The 21,958-nt window shown below is 42.5% G+C and overlaps 1 protein-coding gene across 2 annotated transcripts in view; it reads left to right on the top strand.

Annotated features, from left to right (window-relative positions):
- Window positions 1-21,958, top strand: part of llgl2 (LLGL scribble cell polarity complex component 2) — a 32,354-nt gene that overhangs the window by 4,640 nt on the left and 5,756 nt on the right. For both annotated transcript variants that reach the window (XM_080789737.1, XM_080789736.1), the window contains exons 2-19: window positions 7,793-7,911; window positions 8,435-8,532; window positions 9,431-9,512; window positions 10,666-10,781; window positions 11,138-11,296; window positions 12,464-12,626; window positions 12,849-12,981; window positions 13,076-13,130; window positions 13,364-13,518; window positions 14,668-14,879; window positions 16,074-16,141; window positions 16,699-16,852; window positions 17,062-17,166; window positions 17,573-17,668; window positions 17,781-17,977; window positions 19,516-19,663; window positions 19,973-20,120; window positions 21,835-21,951. In XM_080789737.1, the coding sequence (XP_080645863.1) occupies window positions 7,837-7,911; window positions 8,435-8,532; window positions 9,431-9,512; window positions 10,666-10,781; window positions 11,138-11,296; window positions 12,464-12,626; window positions 12,849-12,981; window positions 13,076-13,130; window positions 13,364-13,518; window positions 14,668-14,879; window positions 16,074-16,141; window positions 16,699-16,852; window positions 17,062-17,166; window positions 17,573-17,668; window positions 17,781-17,977; window positions 19,516-19,663; window positions 19,973-20,120; window positions 21,835-21,951 (2,281 nt within the window). In that variant the 5' untranslated portion in view covers window positions 7,793-7,836. The remainder of the gene's footprint in view (window positions 1-7,792; window positions 7,912-8,434; window positions 8,533-9,430; window positions 9,513-10,665; window positions 10,782-11,137; window positions 11,297-12,463; window positions 12,627-12,848; window positions 12,982-13,075; window positions 13,131-13,363; window positions 13,519-14,667; window positions 14,880-16,073; window positions 16,142-16,698; window positions 16,853-17,061; window positions 17,167-17,572; window positions 17,669-17,780; window positions 17,978-19,515; window positions 19,664-19,972; window positions 20,121-21,834; window positions 21,952-21,958) is intronic.

The following is a 21,958-nucleotide window of genomic DNA, read 5'->3' as shown; positions in this document are numbered from 1 at the left end:
ACATTGTGAACTTAAGCTAGACCCTTTTTCTTTTTTTGGTAAATGAAGAGTTTGTCAAGGGAGCGGCTCATTAGTACTATCAGCCTTTTTTCTCTCTGTCTCAGCAAGTGCTGACATAGCCAACCATTGCATAAGCCCATAAGCAGAATTTTTTGAATGCCAAGCATTTCCGGGCCAATCATTCTTACGCTGGGTTAGTATGTTAACTATGTTGTTTAAGTCGGAACTCTCTGCAGCGTTGTTGGGCTACTCTAGTTTACTGCTCTTGTTGTTGCCATGTCCAGGCACGTTTAGGACATTTTCTTTCCTCCATTGACTCCCTTCTCCAGTCAGATGGTTCCCTTGATAGGCTGGGAATTTGATGACCTCACTAGATCATACTCATAGCAATAGTAGACAACAGCAATGCTTCTAATTAATTCAGACTGACTGGTTTTGGGAATTATATTGTAGAGTGTGGACAGCTGAAGGATTTGCCACACATCTCTGGGCCAATTCTGCATTCTGAGTGTTTTTTTCCAGGGCATTTTGTGTGGGTGTAGATGTGAGATAGATAGAACACACACACAGTGACACAGTATGTTGCATAATTGCATTTAACATTACTCAAGGAATTTATTACCATCTCTTGCATTTTACATCCGTGGGAATTTATGACCATTTGTTCTTCCAACAGTAGCTCACACTTTGTGTCGGCACTCTGGTCTCAAGTGAAGTGCAGACAACGCAAGCATCCCGTGATGTTGAATAGGGCTCCTAAAGATTTTTGGACCCTTACACAAGTTCTTAACACATTAAGTAAAAGCTTGTAACGACATAAATGTAGCTTGCAAAGTTGAAACCTTCTCTTCTTTCTGACATTTGTATTAAACAGGTCAACAGGTGAGAATTAGCATGGGCTATTGCTCAGCGTTTGGCTTGAATGGGTATAGGCCACTCTGGTTCTCTGTCACTCGCCCATGACATTGTTTTTCAGAATGACCTGAAACTGATGGAAGCCGTTTTTCTACGGACTTCCCTGCTAATTTTCGAACGCCGTTCACAGGCTAACAAAGGCAAACAAAGCTTGTGTAGTATGCACAGTCAAACATGCTGTAGTGTCCACATGATCCCCGCCAAACCTGTCCCGCTGTGGAAAAGTTAATCGTGTATGGTTTTGCCATTTTCCTCTACAATATTCTAACCAACCTCAAAATTGCTCTAATATCTCATATGACATTCCGCTTCTTTTTAGACTTAGCAACTGTAACATAGCAGTTCTCCAAAGTCTCAAGTATTGCTAAATTGTTGACCCATGGTTAACAAATAGGTTAAAGCCTTGAGTTTAATATCTTTCTATATACACATAGGCACAGATGCACCTTAAATCAAAGCTGTAAACTTTGGGAGCAAATGAGGAGAGTGACATATTATCTGACGGTATTAAACATGGCTCTGCCAAGCTAATTGTGCTGTTCATTTAAAGCTGAGCCCCTGCCCTGATAAGTACTGGGTGTGGGTGTATTATAATACTCTCCAGTGCATTTAATAGCTAGTTAAAGCTGCACTTGAATGTCTCAAGTTATTGGAAAGGCCACAATTAATCCACTTGGACTGTCGTGGGCTTAACATGTCTGAACACTGTGGAAGGAAACACTGTGTGTACGTTTACTTTTCTAGACCCTTTAAAATGGTAATGCCACCTACCTTTGAACTTCCTTTTTTGTAACCGTTGCCCTGCCTGGCAATTAAATCAAACAGTTGTTGGGTTAGCTAACTAACCAAGGAAACAATGGAACATGGAAACCATCTGCAGGCAATGGATTTCAACTCTGCTCCTGGAGACTAAAGAACACTGATGGTTTTCATTTGACCTCTCTTGTTGGAGAGTAATTTAAACCTAAGAGACACATGATCAATATAATGACTAGGCTCTTATAAAGTAGTCTGGTTCCCCAGGAGTCAGGACTGAAGTTGAGAACGTGTATATCTATTCTACGTCCAAGCGATATGTTTATGTTTATTGAAGGATCCCCATTAGAGACGCATGACTGAGCCTCTAGTCTTCCTGGGATCCTGAATACTAACTAAATAATAACTAAAAATACAATTTAAAATAAAAATAAATGTATAATGTTATGTACTTGGCAAATTAGCAAGGTATCTCTTGATATTCTATATTTGTGGGCAGAGCATTCCATATATATATATGCTGTCAAAGTGTGTGTGTGTGTGTGTGTGTGTGTACTGTGTGTGTGTGTATATATATATATATATATATATATATATATATATATATATATATACACACACACACACACACATACTTGTGTGTGTTTAAGACAGTTTGATTTTGGTGTTTTTATTCTTATGTTGCCAGAAGCTGCTCCCCTGTTGTTGTAACCATGTTCAGAAGTCATTTTTAACTGGTGAGCCAAGCTACATATGGCTTACCAGTGGAAATAATGTTCTGCAGTAGCATTAGAAGACTCACTGCTAATTTCTTTTCAACCATTGGCCATGCCGGATGTTCGTGCATATAACTAATACTTGTCCGGTATGAACAGCCTAGTGCCAGACGAGCCACTTTATTCTGAGCAATCTGCAACTTTTTCAAATCAGATTTTGTAGCTGACGACCAGATAACATAGTCAGGGGATATTAATAAAACCTGGGAATAAAGTTCTTACCAAGAATGTTCTTCACCAATGTGTTTGTAAAGGTGTCTCTACTAACATATCCCACATTGGTTTATATTCAACCACCCTAGGGGAGCTGTCAAAAGCTGTCAAAAAGACAGCTGCTGAAAGTTGGGGTACCATCAACAACCAATATATGGCAAAATGTTCTAAATTTCATTGTGCTTTAAGTAGCATGTGACGTGTCAAACTAGGGGGTTTTCATCATTCTGAATCCATTCCAAGCATTAGTTTTGCACAAAAAACATTCCTTGGTCTAAAAATGGCCATAGCCGTCATCACAAATGTGATAAAGTCAGCACATTGGGCATATTTGTAGGCTAAGTGAGAGGCAAACTAATATATTGTTTATGCCGTTTTATTTTACATGTGTACAGTGTAAACTTAAAACATTATTGTACTGTAAAAGTCTCTTTTCCCTTGATCTTTATCTTTTTTAGTATAATATTAGTTTACTATAATTAGATAGACACTAACACTTTCATTTAGAACACACCCAAATCAAATCATACAAATGTGTTCAATCATTCAATCAAAACAAACGGCATAAATAATATAAGTTTGCCTCTACAAAAATAGAGTTGTCAAGCTGTCATTCTCTTGTACTTGTACTTACTGTCTAGTAACCTCGGGTCTCGGAGGACAGTCTGGTGAGACCATTGGGGCAAGACGGTCACTCGGGCAGTGTCTGTAGGCCAATCGGAGGCAGGCGGGGCGTTACCATGTCTATGCTCGGACGTAGAATAGATATACGTGTTGAGAAAAGTTATGGCTATGGGATGATACACTTTGTATGATAAAACAAGTTGGTCCATACTTATTGATTACCAAACATTGCCGTGGGTGTTGTTTTTCCATCAGGGGATTCTTATCCTAGTCGAAGGAGTCCATGGAAGCCACATTTCTTAATGTGTGAAAAAGACCTCCCACCCTGCCATTGTTAGCAAGGCTTATGGCTTTGAGCTCCCTCTTTCTGCTCCACTGGCTCTTGTGGGACAAGTAACGTGCGTATGCACAAAAACACCCACATGCTCATGTCTGCAAGGACAACAGGCCTGTCCCACTGCTGCTTCTCCCTTGTGATTGACAACAGTGTAAGAGCTACGTTGGTTATTGTCTCCGCCAGGCCGAAGGCATGGCCGAGACTGTTTCTCTCTCTCTGTGTGTGTGTGTGTGTGTGTGTGTGTGTGTGTGTGTGTGTGTGTGTGTGTGTGTGTGTGTGTGTCTGTCTGTGAGCACTGTTGGCCCGGTCTCTGCGAAACAATACACACTCTCAGAACCTCTGCCTGGGCTGAATTTTTCAGATCTAGTGCCACCATGAGGCAGATTTTTGCCAAACACGTTTTTTTATATTGCGCTACAGATTTTGTCCAAGCATCACGCAAATCGGTACACCGTATGTGATCAATACAGATTTTTCCATATTCCATCGTCATTGGCCAAGATCGGCTTCCAAAGTTTGCAGGATTGGTCAGTTTTTGCACGCACATTCCCGCACCCACATTCTCGAGGAACAAATGCCACCCTTTTCACACTGGCCTGTTAGCCAATGTTAGCCTGTTAGCGCCACCAGCAGGTTTGATTGCCGTGAATGGCCTATTATAGCGCCACCAGGAGGTCACAAAAACCTAACTGACCTGGCGGGGACCTGTGCACTGCTGTCTCTGGTGTGCACTTTTTAAGTTCTGTTTACTGTAGCATTTCTACCTGATAGTCCACATGATTCATGATGACTGAAATTCTCTATTGGCTCAGAGTTTCACTCTGTCTGATAAAACATTCCAGATGCCACCAGTCCAGACACTGTACAATTTGGCAACCAGTGACTGCTGAACCCGTTTGAACCCCCTAGGCCTATCAGGAACCAAGTTGCCCAACTGTTGTCCTTTCTGAGGAAGTTTACTTGGGAAGTCTGTGAATGCCAGAAATGAGTAAGCCAGTGGCGCTGATATGAGGGTAATAACTGAGCTATGTCTCGATTTGGACTGAGAAGAAATGAGCTGGTTTGGATGGAAAATTGTGACTCATAGCTTAGGCCTGTGTCATGGACTTGTGATTTTATATTTATATATGTGTATCATATGTCTTGCTGAGTGACTTGTCTGATTTTTCCTATTTTACTGTTATTTCTTTTCTCCCGAATCATCAGAAATGAAGCCTATTGGCTCAACCTGCACGCATAAAACTATAACCTCTGTTCGCACTTTCTTGACGTGGACATTCCTTGGCGTCACTCGGCAAGGAGAAACGGATAGCTTTTGAGTTCCTGTGCAGAGAAAACGCATGCAATGAGGCTTTGAGGCCCTTAACATGCGGTTAACATGTGGTTTCCTTCACGTGATAGAGCTTTGTAGATCCATTCCTCTGAGGTGAGGAAATCAAGTTGGGTTCTGAATAGTCTCCCCCCCCGGAGTTCACCAAATGACCCAGAAGTACTGTATCTCTAGGATATGATATTATGATAAGAGAGTAAAGAGACAGACAGACCTGATGGGACCCAGTTAAATTATCTTGGCTAAATGGTAGGGAAAGGTAGGTGTTTCATTGCATCCTTTAGGCCTGCAACAAAAGTTGTTCTGACCTTTTCAATTAATCGAAACAAGTTGCGTTTTTTATGAATCTTTTCTCAATACTCAATCAAGAATCGACCCAAGTAAATGCTACCAAATGTTTCATAATTGAGTAACTCTATTGTGTGATACCACTGCCATATTTTATACTCTGTTGTTCAACAGTGTCAGGCTAAAATAGCCGATCTGAAAGCTCACACCGTGTCGCATCATGGTGATGCTTTCTGAGCTTGTTGTAGATTGCTTATTTTGTATTTATTTGTGATTTTTTTTTAATTAACCGGTAATTTTGTTTTTACAACTGATTACTTTGATTTGTTTGATTTAGGAGATTAGTAAGATTGATAATAACATTAATGGCTCACATTTTGGTCGCATCCTTAATCAAATGATGACTCGAACCGAAATCTTCTGCTTCAAAGTTCATATTGATTTTATAAGCTTCAGCTTAAGAAATAACGGTAGTGGGTCGCACACACCAAGACTTCAGTTCAAATTGTTTATTTCATATATTCTTTTTTAAACATATGTTTATTGATTTTCTTTACAGTAAAAAGAAGTAATTTCAAAACAATTATTGGCATATATTCCCCCCCCCCCTACACATCCCCATGGCAGCACAAATACAAACAAAATCTTATCAGGAAATGGTTTATTTCATATTTGAACAGGGACAAACGTTTCGGCTATCCAGCCTTCATCAGTGTGGAGTGTGACTGAATGTAGGTTCAGCTTGTAATCTCTCATTTTATTATATTGGCATTCAGAGTGTATTTGTATTTTAGTTTTTACATTTGAATATGCTGAACAGAATGATATGTACTAGCAGAAGATTACTATGTTCTGGTGGTATGATACCAGATATCAACAAAGATGCCTATACATTTTTTGTTCGGATGGTTGTGTACTTTTCTCTCTCCCTTCCTGTGATTTTACCCTCTTTTCTTGCTAAAAAGAACCAGCCCTCTTCTATGACGGGTGTTTTCATCAGCATGCGTGTGCCTGCTAAAGGCCTCGACAGACTTGCGTTGGGAGTGAGAGAAGACACACAATGCACGCAAGGTTATTAGTGTCCATACAGAGTGCATTGCTTATGTATCCGATTCATTAACTACGACGTGCACTGTAGTACGATTCATCCACTAGATGGCAGATGGATGTGAAAATGTTTTATTAAAATGACTCGACATGATATCTTGAGATTCGAGTGGTGATATAAAGTTATAAACATTACAAACAGTGTTGGTCGCATCTGTAAACGGTCACATTGTCACCAAATGGAAGCATATGAGACGATAAATTATACACAACTATCAGAGCTTGTACACACTGTTCTCCGGTTATTCCACAGAGTTCTCGTCAGAACACCGGCCACGGATTCCGTTTGGACCTGATAATCACCAGGGCTGGATTTGGTCAAAAATTCATCCCTGACATTTGGCCCTATCCATGCTGTTCCGTGTTTACGTCTAGGTTTACCGAAGTGGCTTCCTCTTTCAGAAAGAGGGGGGCCTGGGGCTAGGAGCAGAGGAGGAAAGCATTTCGGCTTTCTGCTGCCAAAGGTCGCCAGTGGTACTGTTCTCCGACTGCGTTGCGTTGTTGCGTGGTATTGGGAGTTGTTCCCAGATTGACGGACGATGTAAGGCACGGACTGGACGAGAGAAATTTCTCCACCCCTCCGTTGGTTGAAGCTTTCTGCGTCGATTACGTTCAACTCTATAAAGCACTTAAATGTGCTTGTGTGGTTACTGTGGCAAAACAATAGTTTCTCGTGTGTGTGTGTGTGTGTGTGTGTGTGTGCGTGTGTGTGCGTGCATGGGGGGGCTGACTTTGCCCAGAAAATTCCTGTCTCTCATTATCATCAGCCTTGTCAGTGAACACTGTCACACACTGAGCTACCTGAGTCTGCATGACTCCAAAGCTTGTTCCTTCATTCCACAGACAATCGTTGTAATTCTACTTCCCTTTGGCTGTTCCAAGAACATTTTACTTTCATTCCAGGGGTCTGAACTGCTGTCATCTCTTTGATCACATTCCTAGCCAACCTCCCCCCTCTCAACTCAGAATTTATAATCTGAATTTAATGAATCAGAATGACGGTGATCTAGTTTATGGCCTTTCCAGATTAAAAGGTTATTGCCACAGTGTCTGAATAACAATATAGTGGCCGGGCTCCACATCATCTGTCCTGTACAGTATGCGACTATGCTTCAAATAACTTTTAGGCTTTAAACCAGAAGGTGCCCTAACCGACACAGGAGTAATCCTGTGTTCACACGGGCAGATGCAAAAGATTCAAAAGATTTCTTTGTAGCTGACGTTGAAACTAGCTCAACTTTGTTGTAGCTTTTGCAGCAGCTACAAACGTCCGATGCATCTTTGTATCTTCATGTCGCTGGCTTCCATTATGCTGCGTTCACACGGGCAGATGCAAAGATACAGTCTACCATTCTTTGTAGTTTTATTCATTAAAATAAGTATATACTTTATACTGTGCATCTTTTCTATACTAAATGTTATTTTTCTTTTCTCTCTGTCGTCCAGGCGGTGTGTAGTGGCACTGGGCCTGTTGGCTCCAGTCTGAGAGGATGAGGAGGTTCAGGCGACATGGACAGGAGTCCCAAAGAGACCGAATCAAACAGGAGCTCTTCCAGTTCAATAAGGTACTAATAAAGAGAGACTAAGAAGAACCATCTGTATTTTTGAGCCACCCTTGAACTTCCAAGTTTTATTGTCACATCACAAGTTTACAGTGTAAGAGTGGGTGGGAAATTATTTACTAGCTCCCAATGATTTGCAGTTACAAAACATAGTCTTAAGAACTGGGAAAGGTACAAAGGAAAAAGTCAGATAACAGTATAAAATGTACACTGAAAGATGTATATATATATACCGGTAGTCTATATAACACTCGTGTGCAAGTAAGAGACCTCACTTATCAGCCGATATGATTCAACAATATGATTGTATAAATAAGTGATAGTGCTAGTGCAGCAGCAGCAATGGTGTATTCATAGTCATGTATACGTGAAGCGATAATGGTAAATAATGGCCCTGATTTTGGACTTTTTTCTTATTTCTGTTCTGTAACCCCCCGCCCCCTTTTTGTGTCCTGTTTTGCACCTATCTCACATCCTGTCCTGATATTGGCTTCTTGCCTCGTTCTACATTTCACTTATTTTTCAGACCGTGGAGCATGGATTCCCCCACCAGCCTAGTGCTCTGGGCTTCAGCCCCACCCTGGACCTCCTGGCCATAGGCTCCCGCTCCGGAGCCATCAAACTGTATCCTCTGTGGTTCCTATACTGCCTAATCCTGAGCGTTATGTTTGTATATCCTCGGCTACGATTGGATAAATAAACACTTAGGGATTTTACTGCAAGGAGGAGGAGTGGGTGTGTGCAAACACGTGTATTACGTTCCTGCGAGGACGTGAGCAGCACGGCACGAGGTGCAATTAGGTTTTACGTTTTCGTGCGTGTCATGTTTGAACTTGAGACGGGCAGTACTCATGCGTGGCTGTGACTCTGCTTAAATCCTCGTCTGTCGTTCACAATGCCACCTGACGAAGGTATTTAATTTTCCCACGCTGTTGCTCAATGCAGCCTAGTACTCTCAGACACTGAATTCTGTGTGTGCGTCTCTTGTCTGTCTCTCTATAGCCTCTCGCACAATTATACTTATTGACAGCGTGGTGGAGCCAGTCAGTACACTCTACCCATTCACACATCCAGATACACACACACATGCTGGCTGTGATAACCCCAGTGCCTTCTCTCGTTAGACTAATCCATGCACACAATGAGGGAGATTGTTTGTGATAAAATAACACTAGGGACCCATAAAGGGAAATGTGTGAATGAATTTATTATTAGCCAAGAACAAGATGCTTCAGGGAACAGAGCAGATTGTGTTGTTTTTAATGACTGCCTGGATAGATTGTTTTAATGCTAACAAAATGGTAATGATCCTAAGTACTTATTTCACACAGCATGACAAATGTACAGTACTGCGTCATCTGCGCCTCAGTTTATCTGTATGAATGCAAGGCACACAAACGTTCTGTATCTTTTGTCCTTGTGTTCCTGTGTGTGTGTGTGTGTGTGTGTGTGTGTGTGTGTGTGTCCACTCCAGTATGAGGCGCATGTATGCACGGCCAGTTGTTCCTTGACTATTGTTCAGGTATGGTGCCCCAGGGGTGGAATTCATGGGTCTGCATGACGAGAATGCTGCCGTTACTCAGGTGCACTTCCTGCCACACCAGGTGAGTGAATGCATGCGCGCGACACTCTCTCTCGCTCTCACACACACACACACACACACACACACACACACACACACACACACACACACACACACAGTCCCTCAGCCACACATTTGTACCATTGTTGGTGAAATGTATCTTCTGAAATATAAGTCAGTTTGGATGGAAAAATCGTTGTTTTCATAAGGCTTGGACAAAATGACACAACATTCCTTATCAGCACTAAAGATTATTGGGCCCGTACGATTGAAAGGGCAAAATCACAGAATAAGGACATGGAAAGATTTCAAATATTGGATATGGAAATCTGTGGAATTTGGCAATTTGGGGAAAATGATCAATTTAGAATAGTTTGTGTTTTAGCTGTTTTGGAACTTTTTAGCTGTTTTGGAAGCTTTTGGTAACTAGTTGTTGCATTTTGTTGTGGTGTTAGGTATGGGTATAGGGTTTTCAAAAATATGTGTAAACTATTTGGGTGCGCGCCCCCCTAGTGGTCTGTTTGCACAGACTCAAATATTAGATATGTCAGTAAGTATATGGTTGAAACCGATGGTGTGCTAAATAACATACTCAATTTGTACGAACAAATAGAAAGGCATCGCTTTGAAGATGGTGTCCGGGAGCTTAAAATACTTCACGTTTCATTGCAAACCGACCACGAGCCAAATTAGTTTGCGATGGTTTTTGAAAACCTTTTGCCAAAAGCCTAATACCATGCCAAAATTCATAAAGTAGTTACCTAGTGCATAATCGTTATGATTTATTATGGATTGGCTGCCGGGAGCCAAGAAGTGATTTAATGTATGTAAAATATATGTAAAAAAAATAGAAATCTCACGAGTTCATCTTTAGCCTATGCGTTTCTCCACAGCAGCAAAGCTGTATGTATAATAACCACATAGGGAATTTTGCTGGTCGTCTTCATTATGAGTTGATTACACTAACTTTCTTGAATTTAACTCATCAAATCCCCCAATGATACAATGGAAGAAAGGGATTTTGTAAACGAGCCCAAAAGGACAGTCATATTTTTACCAGCCACACACACACACACACACACACACACACACACACACACACACACACTCTCACACTCTCACACACACACACTAAGCTGGTTGTCCTGGTGACGTTGTTTATATGATGACTTCAGGTTGAACTGGTGACTCTGCTGGATGACAACAGTCTCCACATGTGGACTCTGAGAGCTCACAAAGGATTGTCTGAACTACTGGAGATCGGACGCTTCACGCTAACTGGACCTCCTGGGTAACACACAAACTCACATGCACACTTAGTCCTCTGTATACACACTCAATACACTGTATAGCTCTGTCTTCTGTAGAGTTTGGTTTGCATCAGGCCATAGACAGACCCCCATTTTGATATATTTGTGAATCCCATCTACACAGTAAATCAAGTTGATTTTAAATCGGAGTATAAATGTAATCTGAGTTACAGGTCCGCAAAAGGTCTATTTGGTTCCTATCCTGCTGGGTGTCCCCAGACCCCACCTAGAGAACCAGTGCAATAGAAGATTGACCATGAATGACCCATGACCTTGTTCTCTTCTAATGTACCTCTGGCTAACCAACCTCATGATCTCTTTTATCTCTCCAACTCAGTGCTCCCCCCAGTGTCACCCGTGTCACAGCGGTGCTGGCTCACTCCTCAGGAGAGCTGCTACTGCTGGGGACGGAAGGAGGCCATGTCTTTGTGGTTGAGGTCCCAGGCTTTAGAGAGCTGGAGGAGAGAAACATCAGCCTGGACCAAGTCGCCAACAGGTCGGTGTCAATCGCGCCATAGATAGACCCACGCCTATGCACTTAAAAAAACATTTGAAGTGCATAGTAAACTGGACCCGAGTTGGCTCTATACGTCAGGGGTTTTCAACAGGTCCACTGGTTGTCTGTGAAGGTATTACATGTGGTCCCTGACCATGCATTTAGTAATATAGGATTTTTCGATTTTTGTTTTCCACTAGTTGAGAATAAGTGAAGTGAATGACCTGGGGACCTATGATGACCGTCAGATGTAGTCATTTACTGACAAGTGGAGGTTAAGAAATTCAACAGAAAAAGGGAGTTAGAATCTCAAGGGAAGTGCACAGAATTGTCTGAGTCATTATTATTAGGAAACTAGAAAAAGTGCCCGTCTCCACCAGGCCAGGTCACGTTGTGGCCTCCTGGTGGCGCTATAATAGGTCAATGTGAAAAGGGTGCCATTTCTTCTTATGCCTTTGATGATTATTGGATGATTTGAGGCAGGATTTTTGGCATCCAGGGAGTGTGTGCAAAATTTGGCATCGACCAGGTTAACTGTGCCAGAGATTAGCTTTACACAGACGGGCGGACGGATGCATGGTGCAAAACATACTCACTCCCCATGCCTTCGGCCTGGTGGAGACAATTATTAGTGGTCAATGGACCATTAGTTGAGAAACAGTGGGATGTATACACATGGGATGCATATCCAAATATATACAAGTGTTACAAAAGCACTAATCTTAGCTCATATCCCCACCCAACAAAACGGTGGTCCCCAGGTTGATTCTAAGTCAGGGTGATGGTTCACAATCAGTTAAACCCCTGCTATATGTGGACTGAATTCTTCCCCCAGTCTCTACAACAAAACTGCTCACCAAAAATAGCCGATCTACAAGGGGTGTGTGTGCATATAATTATAGGAATAATATTAAAAATAGAATGCCTAATAATGAAATGGTTAAACAAATGTAAACTAATTTTGACAGTGCCTTAAAAGCCCCACTCCTACATAATAGGAAATAAAACCTGCCACCAACACTACATCACTGCTATACACACTTGGTCACACATTCACCCTTGCTCTAGGCCACTGCAGATCAATAATGACATTTTAACTGCAATCTCTTTGTTTCCCTGGCTCCCTCCCTATTTTCTCCTCCGCTCGCTCTACCTTCTGTCCTTCAGTGTACCGGAGGACTATATAGGCCGGAGGAACCTGGAACACGTAGAGTCCTTGCAGGAGAACCCAGTCGATCCAAACCAGGTTATTATTGGCTACGGACGAGGTCTCATAGTCATCTGGGACCTGGAGAGACAGTGTGCTGTCCAGCACATACCAGCTACACAGGTACATTACTCTGCAGTCAAGCCAACAAAACTAATGTGCCACTCTTGCAAGACTTTTTTTTCCTTTTTTTTTTTTTAAAGAAACGCCTGCTATGAAAGAACACCACCCAGTACTGTATAAACTGAGATTGTGAGCTGAGGAAAGGAGCTGCATTCTTTCTCTTGTTTCAGTTGTTTGTTTGTCATAAATTCTCCCCGTAACCCTCGCCGTTTGTTTCCACAGCAACTGGAAAGCGTGTGGTGGACAGAAGATGGCGGCCATATTCTTAGTTCCCATAGCGACGGCAGCTATTGTCGATGGACAGTGGGTGGGGAGGACACAAAGGATGAAGAAGAGAAATCAGATATCCCTTACGGTGAGGATTAAAATGAAAGCCTCACCACAAAGCAATTATAGCAATTTTCTTCAGGCTATTTACAAATAAACCCATCTTCATTTAATCTGTGCAGGACACTTCCCCTGTAAGGCCATTTCCAAGATTGTTCAGCTACCTACAGCAGAAGGGTGAGCTCTCTCTGTGCACTCCTTCATTCTTTCTTTATTTTCTTTGTTTCCTTCCTTCGTGACATTGCCATTCTGTTTCTGCCATCTCAGTGAAAGTCATAACTGAGATTATTTGTGTCATGAACATCTGAATGTTTAACTTGTGTTTCACATCCACCTGTTATACATTAATCCTCAGCAAATAGAGCTGAACTTGAACTTTCATTCCCCCCCCTTCCTCTGTCTGTGTGCAGGCCTCCGTTTCTGCTGTTCAGTGGTGGCATGCCAAGGGCCAGTTATGGGGACAGACACTGCATCAGTGTGATCCACAATAAAACACACGTAGCTCTGGACTTCACCTCCCGGATCATTGACTTCTTTGTCATCAGAGACGGGCTGCAGCACACAGGTGGGCCCTACACACCAAACCAAACAACCAGCCCACGCACTGACTTCTTTCATAAACATGGCTGACGTACTGTACTTATGCTACGTTTTTGGCAGGTGTACTGTTATCATCATTGCCAAATATTTTAAGAAGCCAAATGTTGACACATGTCACAAAATGCTAACGGCAATACCTCTTGGCTGTTAGCATTTTGACACGCTCACTGTTTATAGTTGTATGGTCGCCTGACACGTCTGTTGTCGGTGACAACATACGCAACTTTGTTGGCAATGGTAAGAACATATCTACAGTATACTCATCTACAGATGAAACAAATGGAAGTTTGTTTTCCGTAGGTGGAGCATGTATATTAAAAAATATATATGGCATAGCTGACGTAGGGCACAGGCAAAATCCAGCCTGAAGTACAATGTAGAGCTCTTCACTGGTTCAAAATGACAGACCCAAACCGTAATGAACCCCAAAAATATTTTCCGAGACAATGTTTTTTTTTTGTTGTTGCCATAATTGTACCCGCAGCGTAACCTTTTCCACTCTTATTGTGCTGCAGTAATGAGTTAGACATGTGAAGACCTCTAGTGGAATGGAACATAACAGGCAAGCAGTTCTTAAACTGTAAGAAAAGATGTATGACAAGGAAGTAGGAACTGACCCTGTGTGTCACCTACTTCTGCAACTCTTTCATTGTCTGTGTAACAGTTTCAGATTGACACTTTTCAGTTTTCGTACTAACGTCCCGATCCGAGTGTACTCCTGACAGTAGTTTAACCCATTCTGACCTGAGATCAGATCTAAAAATGTTTCTATGTCAGTCGTTCTTCGATTTAAAAAAAATGGCAGACCTACAAGTTAGCTTGTAGATCTGCTATTTTTCAAAAATGGCAGACCTACAAGTTAGCTTGTAGATCTGCTATTTTTCAATAGCTAAAGCATAGCTTAATGCTAACACCAAAAGGGGTTCCCGCCCCAAAATGGGTTAAGAAATCAAGGATGAGACTTAACTGTTACAGAACAAGAATATTTAATTAATGACAAATATCTGCCACAAACATTTACAAACTGTAGGAGCTGGTTGTTGCACTGTGTCTGTGGTGCATTGTTGCTTTCAAAATGGACTTTAGAGAATCCCCATGCCTTGCTGTCTGCTAGGTGATCCCAGTGCTCTGGTGGTTCTGGTGGAGGAGGAACTGGTGGTCATTGACCTGCTGACAGAGGGCTGGCCGGTCATCCAGACTCCTTACCTGGTGCCGCTCCACAGCTCTGCCATCACCTGCTCTCACCACATCTCCGCAATCCCCCTCAAGCTGTGGGAACGTGTCATCGCAGCCGGAGAGCTGCAGAGCACACACTATTCCAAAAGGGTAGGCTGACGTTGACCTACTTTTCATTTGTGCACTTTCACTTATCACTTCCAGTGTGCCATAATTCTTCAAAATAAAGGTGCTAGAGTGCTCGGCAGATGAGGCAGATTTTACTCTGAAAAGCCCCAAACCGGGAGGTATAATTTTTCATTAATACCGTGCGCTGTACCATCTGATCTCTCTTTAGAAGCGTTAATATTCCAAACGAGATGCTTGGTTAAGTTAGAAATGAGGACAGAACATCGCTGTTCTGATCAAAACTATGGACATAGATTTAGAGAGAATAGACCGTATACAAGGAAGTGAACGGCTGCGCGCATGTCAAAAGATTGATTTTAACGATTCTAATGAAATTTTAACTATTTCACACGGGTGTGTTTCAAAATCACACCTGTGTGAAATGAGGGGCGCTCTTATCATTATACATCTCATGAACAACTGAATTTATGTGATTTTCTAATCTACATATTACGTAAATTACATTGTCGATGGCATTTAATGTTTGTGTTGCCACAAATGTACTTCATATTTGACGGACATATGACCTAATTTCTCCTTTCATTGTCAATGAGACATGTGGGGACAAAAGGCCCCTCAATAAAGACCCTAAGACGTCCCCACATGTTCTGGGCTCTCTACGGGTGTAATTATAAAGGGGTGTGCAGACGTCTTGAGCACTTAAGCTGTGAATAGAAATCATGGTATTTTTATTTATACAATTATTTTGTCCAAACAGCCTTTATTAGATAATGGCTAACATATATAATTTTCTGCGGGACCATCTAATTTCCCTCAACTCCAAAGAACACCTTTTTGAGTGAGAAAAAAATCTCTATATATTATACTTTCTCTGTACAAACGAATCAATAAAGCTCTGATTGAAGCATATTAAATGTTCTCTTACTGACCGTGACATAATGTACAACTGGCCTAGAATGGCCTCAAACTCCCCAGCTATTCATTCTTCTGTGGAATGAAGCATCCTTAATGGTGGTATTGTGGTGGTGGAAGCAAGAGTGGAAGCATGTAGTCGCAATCTTTTGTTGGAATGGAGTGGAATGCATTAAGTTGGTATTATTGGAATGTTGCGTCCTAAACATAGATGTTGCCTCAATCTTTTGTTGCAATTGACCGCATTAAGGTGGTATTATTGTTAAACTTTCATTTCCCTTTGTGTGGTTTCCTTCCCTGCAGCCGTGGCCTGTCACGGGAGGCCAGAACCTGGCACCAGACCCCCCGCAGAGAGACCTGCTACTCACTGGGTCAGTTTAAAGTCACTTTGGAGATATTTTACATCTCTGTTGTTGAGCAACTCAACTCTTAATCTACTTGACTTCATTGTCTAATCACAAGGTGTAAGTGGGTGAAATATGTTTTTGTGCAAACTGCCTACTGTTCGGAAGTAAAATATTGAATATCGGAACAACTATCAGCAAATTGCAACAGATCAAATATATTCAGTGTAAGATAAGTTATTGTACCAGTATAATGGGAGCAGCATGCAAGACTGCACTCACATGGTGACAGGGTTCAGTGGCTATTCAGCAGCCTGGTGGCCTGGCTGTCCCTTAGTCTATTTGTTCAGCTTTTGATGCCACATTATCGGCTGCCTGCTGGTAACGGTGTGATCAGATTGTAGCTGGGGTGGTTGGTGTCTTTGATGGTAAGCTTGTCATATACTGTATGTCCACGGAGGGAGAAAAGCTCACCTCCGGTGTGGTGCTGCGCTGTCCGCACCGCCTCGGTGGTGTTATGTTGATCTTTTGGATATATTAGCAATCTTTTGGATATATTAGCAATGGTGTATTTTTGCCCGTAGGCATGAGGACGGGACTGTGCGCTTCTGGGATGCATCAGGGGTGTGTCTCTATCCCATGTATAAGTTGAGCACAGCCAGCGTGTTCCACACGGATGCCGACCCCAATGATAACATGAACCAGGGTACTGAAGGAGAATGGCCTCCGTTCAGGAAGGTACGTCTGCATTCACGTGTCCACACACAAAGATGTTGTGATGAGTCTAATGACATAACAAAAGGGGACAATAAATATCATGGATAAAGGACAACTTCCCAGGGGAAATGTCACGTACAATTATGACAAGCATGTTACTTTTTATTGACTACAATATCCTTGGCACAAATCTACCTATTTTCCCTTATCCTTCCTTTCCTTTCTTTCAGGTAGGCTGTTTTGATCCCTACAGCGATGACCCAAGGCTGGGTGTACAAAAGATCCACCTGTGTAAATACAGTGGTTACCTGACTGTGGCGGGCACTGCCGGACAGGTAAAAGAACACCCTGAAACATCTTTTAACAGAAACCGATCTCATCTGATGGCTGGATTTTATCATGGCAGAAATCTCCAGTGCCTGTCATTTGTCTTTATCTGTCATTAAACTGCAACCAGGCTTTTGCACTCGATATGGCTGCTATCGTGTATTTGCTCACTGAGCCATGACTTTATTTTTTCTTGTAGATTAATTCAAATATTAACCATTTAAAACACACACACACACACACATTCACCAGTGATTCCACAACAATCTACAAGCTCACAACGTGCCGCAATGCTTTGTGAGCTTGTCGATCTGCTACGTTGCCTGAATGCTTGCCCATTTTCTCTGAATGTTCACCTAGAATTGCGACACTAGGGTTCATGTCGGTTAATGTTGTCTGTGTGGCGTGGTTCAGATCCTGGTGCTGGAGCTGAATGATGAGGCAGCAGAGCAGACGGTGGAGGCTAAAGTAGTGGACCTGCTGCAGGGCCAGGAGGGATTCCGCTGGAAGGTAAGCACTAACTGTGCCAGGCAGACATCTGTCATCTGATCAATATAGAGCGTAGCTATAGTCGCTACTCATCTATGCTGTAGTACCAGGGTGTTTACCTTCCCCGGTTCAGGGCCACACTCGTCTGGACGTACGAGAAGAGCCTGTGATGTTTCCTCCAGGCTTCCAGCCCTTTGCTCTGGTCCAGTGTCAGCCTCCTGCCGTGGTCACTGCCCTCACACTGCACTCCGAGTGGAAGTTAGTCGCCTTTGGCACCAGCCACGGATTTGGACTGTATGACTACCAGCAGAAGAACAACGTCTTTGTCAAGTAAGGAACCGTGTGTGCCTATAAGGATAGAAAGAGGAGGACAATCACAGGTCATTTGTGGTCGTCAAGAGGCGTATTTAGGGTTACTACTTATTGGATTGCCTTTTTATAGCGCTTTTCTATGCACTATGTGCCTACTCAAAGCGCTTAAAATGGTCCATTCATTCATACATTGGGAGGTGAAGCATTTAATGTTTGAATTGTATTGGTTTGGGTAAAGGTTAAGGCCATGCAGTTGGGATGATAAAGGGTGGAAAATGAATGTAGTCAATGTAAATCAGTTGAACATCTGCCAGGGATAATAAAAATCACACCTGTGTGAAGTGAGGGGCGCTAATATATTAAAGTCTAACTCATGTTGATGTGATGGCGATGTAAAATAAACGGTGCCAACACAAACAATATGACGTAATGAGGCACATTATGACGTAAATTTTCCCTTCATTGTCAAACATTGAACTAAAGACAAACATTAAACCTGTGTATAGGAGGGGCTGGCGCCTCTCAAAAATCCAAGGGTGTGGGTATGTGAGTCAGAGATTATCTTGTATTTGAGTTGCTCTTTGTTTGAGGAAGATAACAATATATACAGGAAATGTTCAAGAATACATGTTTGTATTCCTGAACCTGCTTATGCATGCCATGCATATCTGCCTGCACGAAGAAGTAGCCATGTTTACTTCTCATCATTTTGTAAAGGCAGTACGTAATATTTATTGCTAAAAGAAGTGTTAAATAGTTATATATGCTTCTATAGAGTGTTCAGTTGGAACTGGAGCACTAGAATTTAAGCTGATAAATGGGCACGCTCTCTTCTGATTGAAATTGGCAACCCAGTATAAGTTAACCACTTAGACAGCTATTGGGGATGGACACTTATCCATAATGACTTATGATAGTGACAATGAGTGACAATAAAAGTGTTTCACCTTGAGACGTGACACAGTTTGGGTTGAAACTAAAATGGAAGCTACATTTATAGTAGGCATGTACATTGTGCAATGAATAAAAAAGAATGGAAGTTTGACATTGTACACATCACAATTATGCAATTGTGATACTAGGTAGTTGATTCAGACACTTAATCTGTTCAGCTGTTGCACAATGCCCTCATCTTCTCACCATCACACAAGAGGTTAATAACCAGAACATTGTACAACAAATCTCCCTGTCCATCGGGCTCAATACAATCACACAGGCCATTACAGCGTAATAAGCAACAAAGACATCTTTTTACACCTTGAAATGAAAAAATTCAATAAATATATTGTTGACGAGGAAAAAAAAGAGAACTAAATTCAAAATAATTTGGGATTATGTTCAACATACCCCTACCCTGATTCTCAACACCGGGGGTCCATCTGCTGTACTGTACTGTACTGTACTGTACTGTACTGTACTGTACTGTACTGTACTTGCACTGTTACTGTACTTGACCATCTCTGGGGATCCCCGGACTCCACTTTGAGAAACGATGGCCTAATGCATATCAAACTGTGGGGGTCCTTGATATGACTAATGCCCTGCCTCTTCCGTAGGTGCACGCTGAACCCCAGTGACCAGCTGGCCATGGAGGGTCCTCTGTCCAGGGTGAAGAGCATTAAGAAGTCTCTCCGGCAGTCCTTCAGGCGGATCCGTCGCAGCAGAGTGTCCCTAAGGAAACACCACGTCAACAATGCCGCAAAGGTAAACGTTCTGAGTCTCCACCACTTATGCTCCGTCGGAATTACATGCGGTCCCCATTTAGTTTGTCATTTGAGAAGCATGTCGTGCACCGAAAAATAGCCAATCTAGTGCACTGGTTCCCAACAGTGGTTCGGGACGTTATGGGTCGTGGAAACATTTTCCTTATTTCTTTGTATCCTACTACATTTATTTTTATTGTTTCAAAACATTTTCAAAAAACATTCCCAAAAAAAGCATTTTTTAAATTCTAGAAAACCGCTCTCTCTGATTTCTTTCTCCTCCCTCTGACTTTATGCCATTTCTGTGTAGCTCCAGGAAGCCAACGCACGCCTAGAAGCTGAGCTAGCAGAGATGGAGCTGGCTCCTGTCCAGAGGAAGATAGAGGCACGCTCCTCGGACGACTCCTTCACCGGCCTCGTGCGCACACTATACTTTGCAGACACATTCCTCTCGGACAGTGAGTTTACGTTTCACAACCCCCCCACTTCGTCATTGAGGTCTTTTTGTAGTGTTTGCAAATATTTTACGTTGTATTGTAGCACTTTGAAATTTGTTTAAATGTAACATTATCTATAAATAATGTATTATTTTATTAAGGTTAGACTTTTTTATCACGCCTAAATGTCTGAAGAGGATTTCTGCCAGATGTGTTAACTAACCACTTAAGTGCCTTGCAGAGTCGAACGTAATCGACGCAAGAATACATAGGCAACGGAGGGTGAGAGAAATCTCTCCCTTGCGTTTACGTCAGTGACGTGATCTGTCTCGTTCCGTCGGGTTGAGATCTGATCCCAAGCCAACGCAACCATAATGTTGCGTTGAGTACCTTGCGTAGAGGACACCCTGCCCACCTGGAGGCAGCAAAGAGCAAGAAGGCTTTTCCTCCTCTGCTCGTCCACTCTTGAAAGAACAACTTCCGCCGGCACATTGAGTTGTAAATGTAAACACGATCGGCATGGATATATCACATTGGAAGTTTAACAGGACAACATGACATCAGCGTTTCGAAGCACTCCTTTGCAAACTCGTCTGTGATTATCAGGCCTGGACTGACGTTATGTCCAGTGGGCAATGGGCCGCCCAAAGAATGGGCCGCCGCCATTGCTTTAATATGTTTTTGGGCCAAATGTTAGCCCTTTGACCCAGTCCAGCCCTGCTTTTCAGACGAGCTTGTGGATTCGGCAGTGGTATTAGCCTACTTCGATTGATGATATTGTGTAAAACTCATACAGTTATAACTACATCTCAAATCATAACAAAAAATTAAGTGGCACGTCAGTACAGTTTATACAATCTAAACATATTTGACGCACGTAATAAATAAAATGGACCAACTGCAGTCGGCCTTTTTGCCCATGCAAGGTAGCCTGTAGTAACCTGACGCTGCCAGATCCAAAAAGCTTGCTACACAAATTTGTTTCACAGCTTATTTGGATCTGGGATCGCGGAAGCAAATTCGATGACGGGGCTGTTCCTTTTTTTCAAGATACATGGTAGATGATTGGATGGGAGCGTCTGTCTATCACCGTGTGGGCGTGCAAACACAACCAATCATATCGACGTGTCTATATACCGTCACATCCGCATCCCGCCTTTAGCTCACGCTGATTGGTTCGGTGCGAAGCAGATCTGACTCAGGGCTCAACTCTGTCAGAGATCCCAGATGAGTGTTGTGTTGGGGAATATGTTTCCGCAATACCGCCCTCATCTGGCAGCGTCAGGTTAAGCCTGTAGTGCTGGTTTGCAGTTTTGCCAGTTCCGCTTATTAAGTGACTTTGGGCTAGTTTACCTGTAAAATAGCTTATTCATAGTTGCGCGTTGCCTTATTGGGCTTGTTTCTGAATTGTAGTTGCTTATTTGGGCTTGCTTTCACGATTGTTTTAAATACCTGATGTAATAGGGCTCAAGTAGTGAAACTGGTTGCTTCTTTTGGGCTTGTTTTCTGGTCGCTTGTTTCAACATCTCAGTATCCCACAACGAGAAAAAAAACACACAACTGGTAGCATTTTGTGTCACAGCACGCTGTAAGATTGTAGATCTGCCATTTTGTATTTTCACCTCGCCCCAGAACAGGGACGCCAGGGTTCATGTGGTAAAATTGGCAAATGTAAGTTATTGATATCTGGATGCATTGAGGGACATTACCCTGATGTTTCCCTCTTCCCCCCCAGGCAACCACAACACACCCTCCCTGTGGGCAGGGACCAACGGCGGCTGTGTGTTTGCCTACATGCTCCGGCTTCCACCTGTGGAACGTCGAGCAGATGACCCTATCAGTGCACACCCCGGTGAGAA

Source organism: Protomyctophum bolini (assembly GCF_963924005.1).
Source record: "Protomyctophum bolini genome assembly, chromosome: 18".
Taxonomy (NCBI): Eukaryota; Metazoa; Chordata; class Actinopteri; order Myctophiformes; family Myctophidae; genus Protomyctophum; species Protomyctophum bolini.
This window is presented reverse-complemented; position numbering and strand designations above follow the sequence as displayed.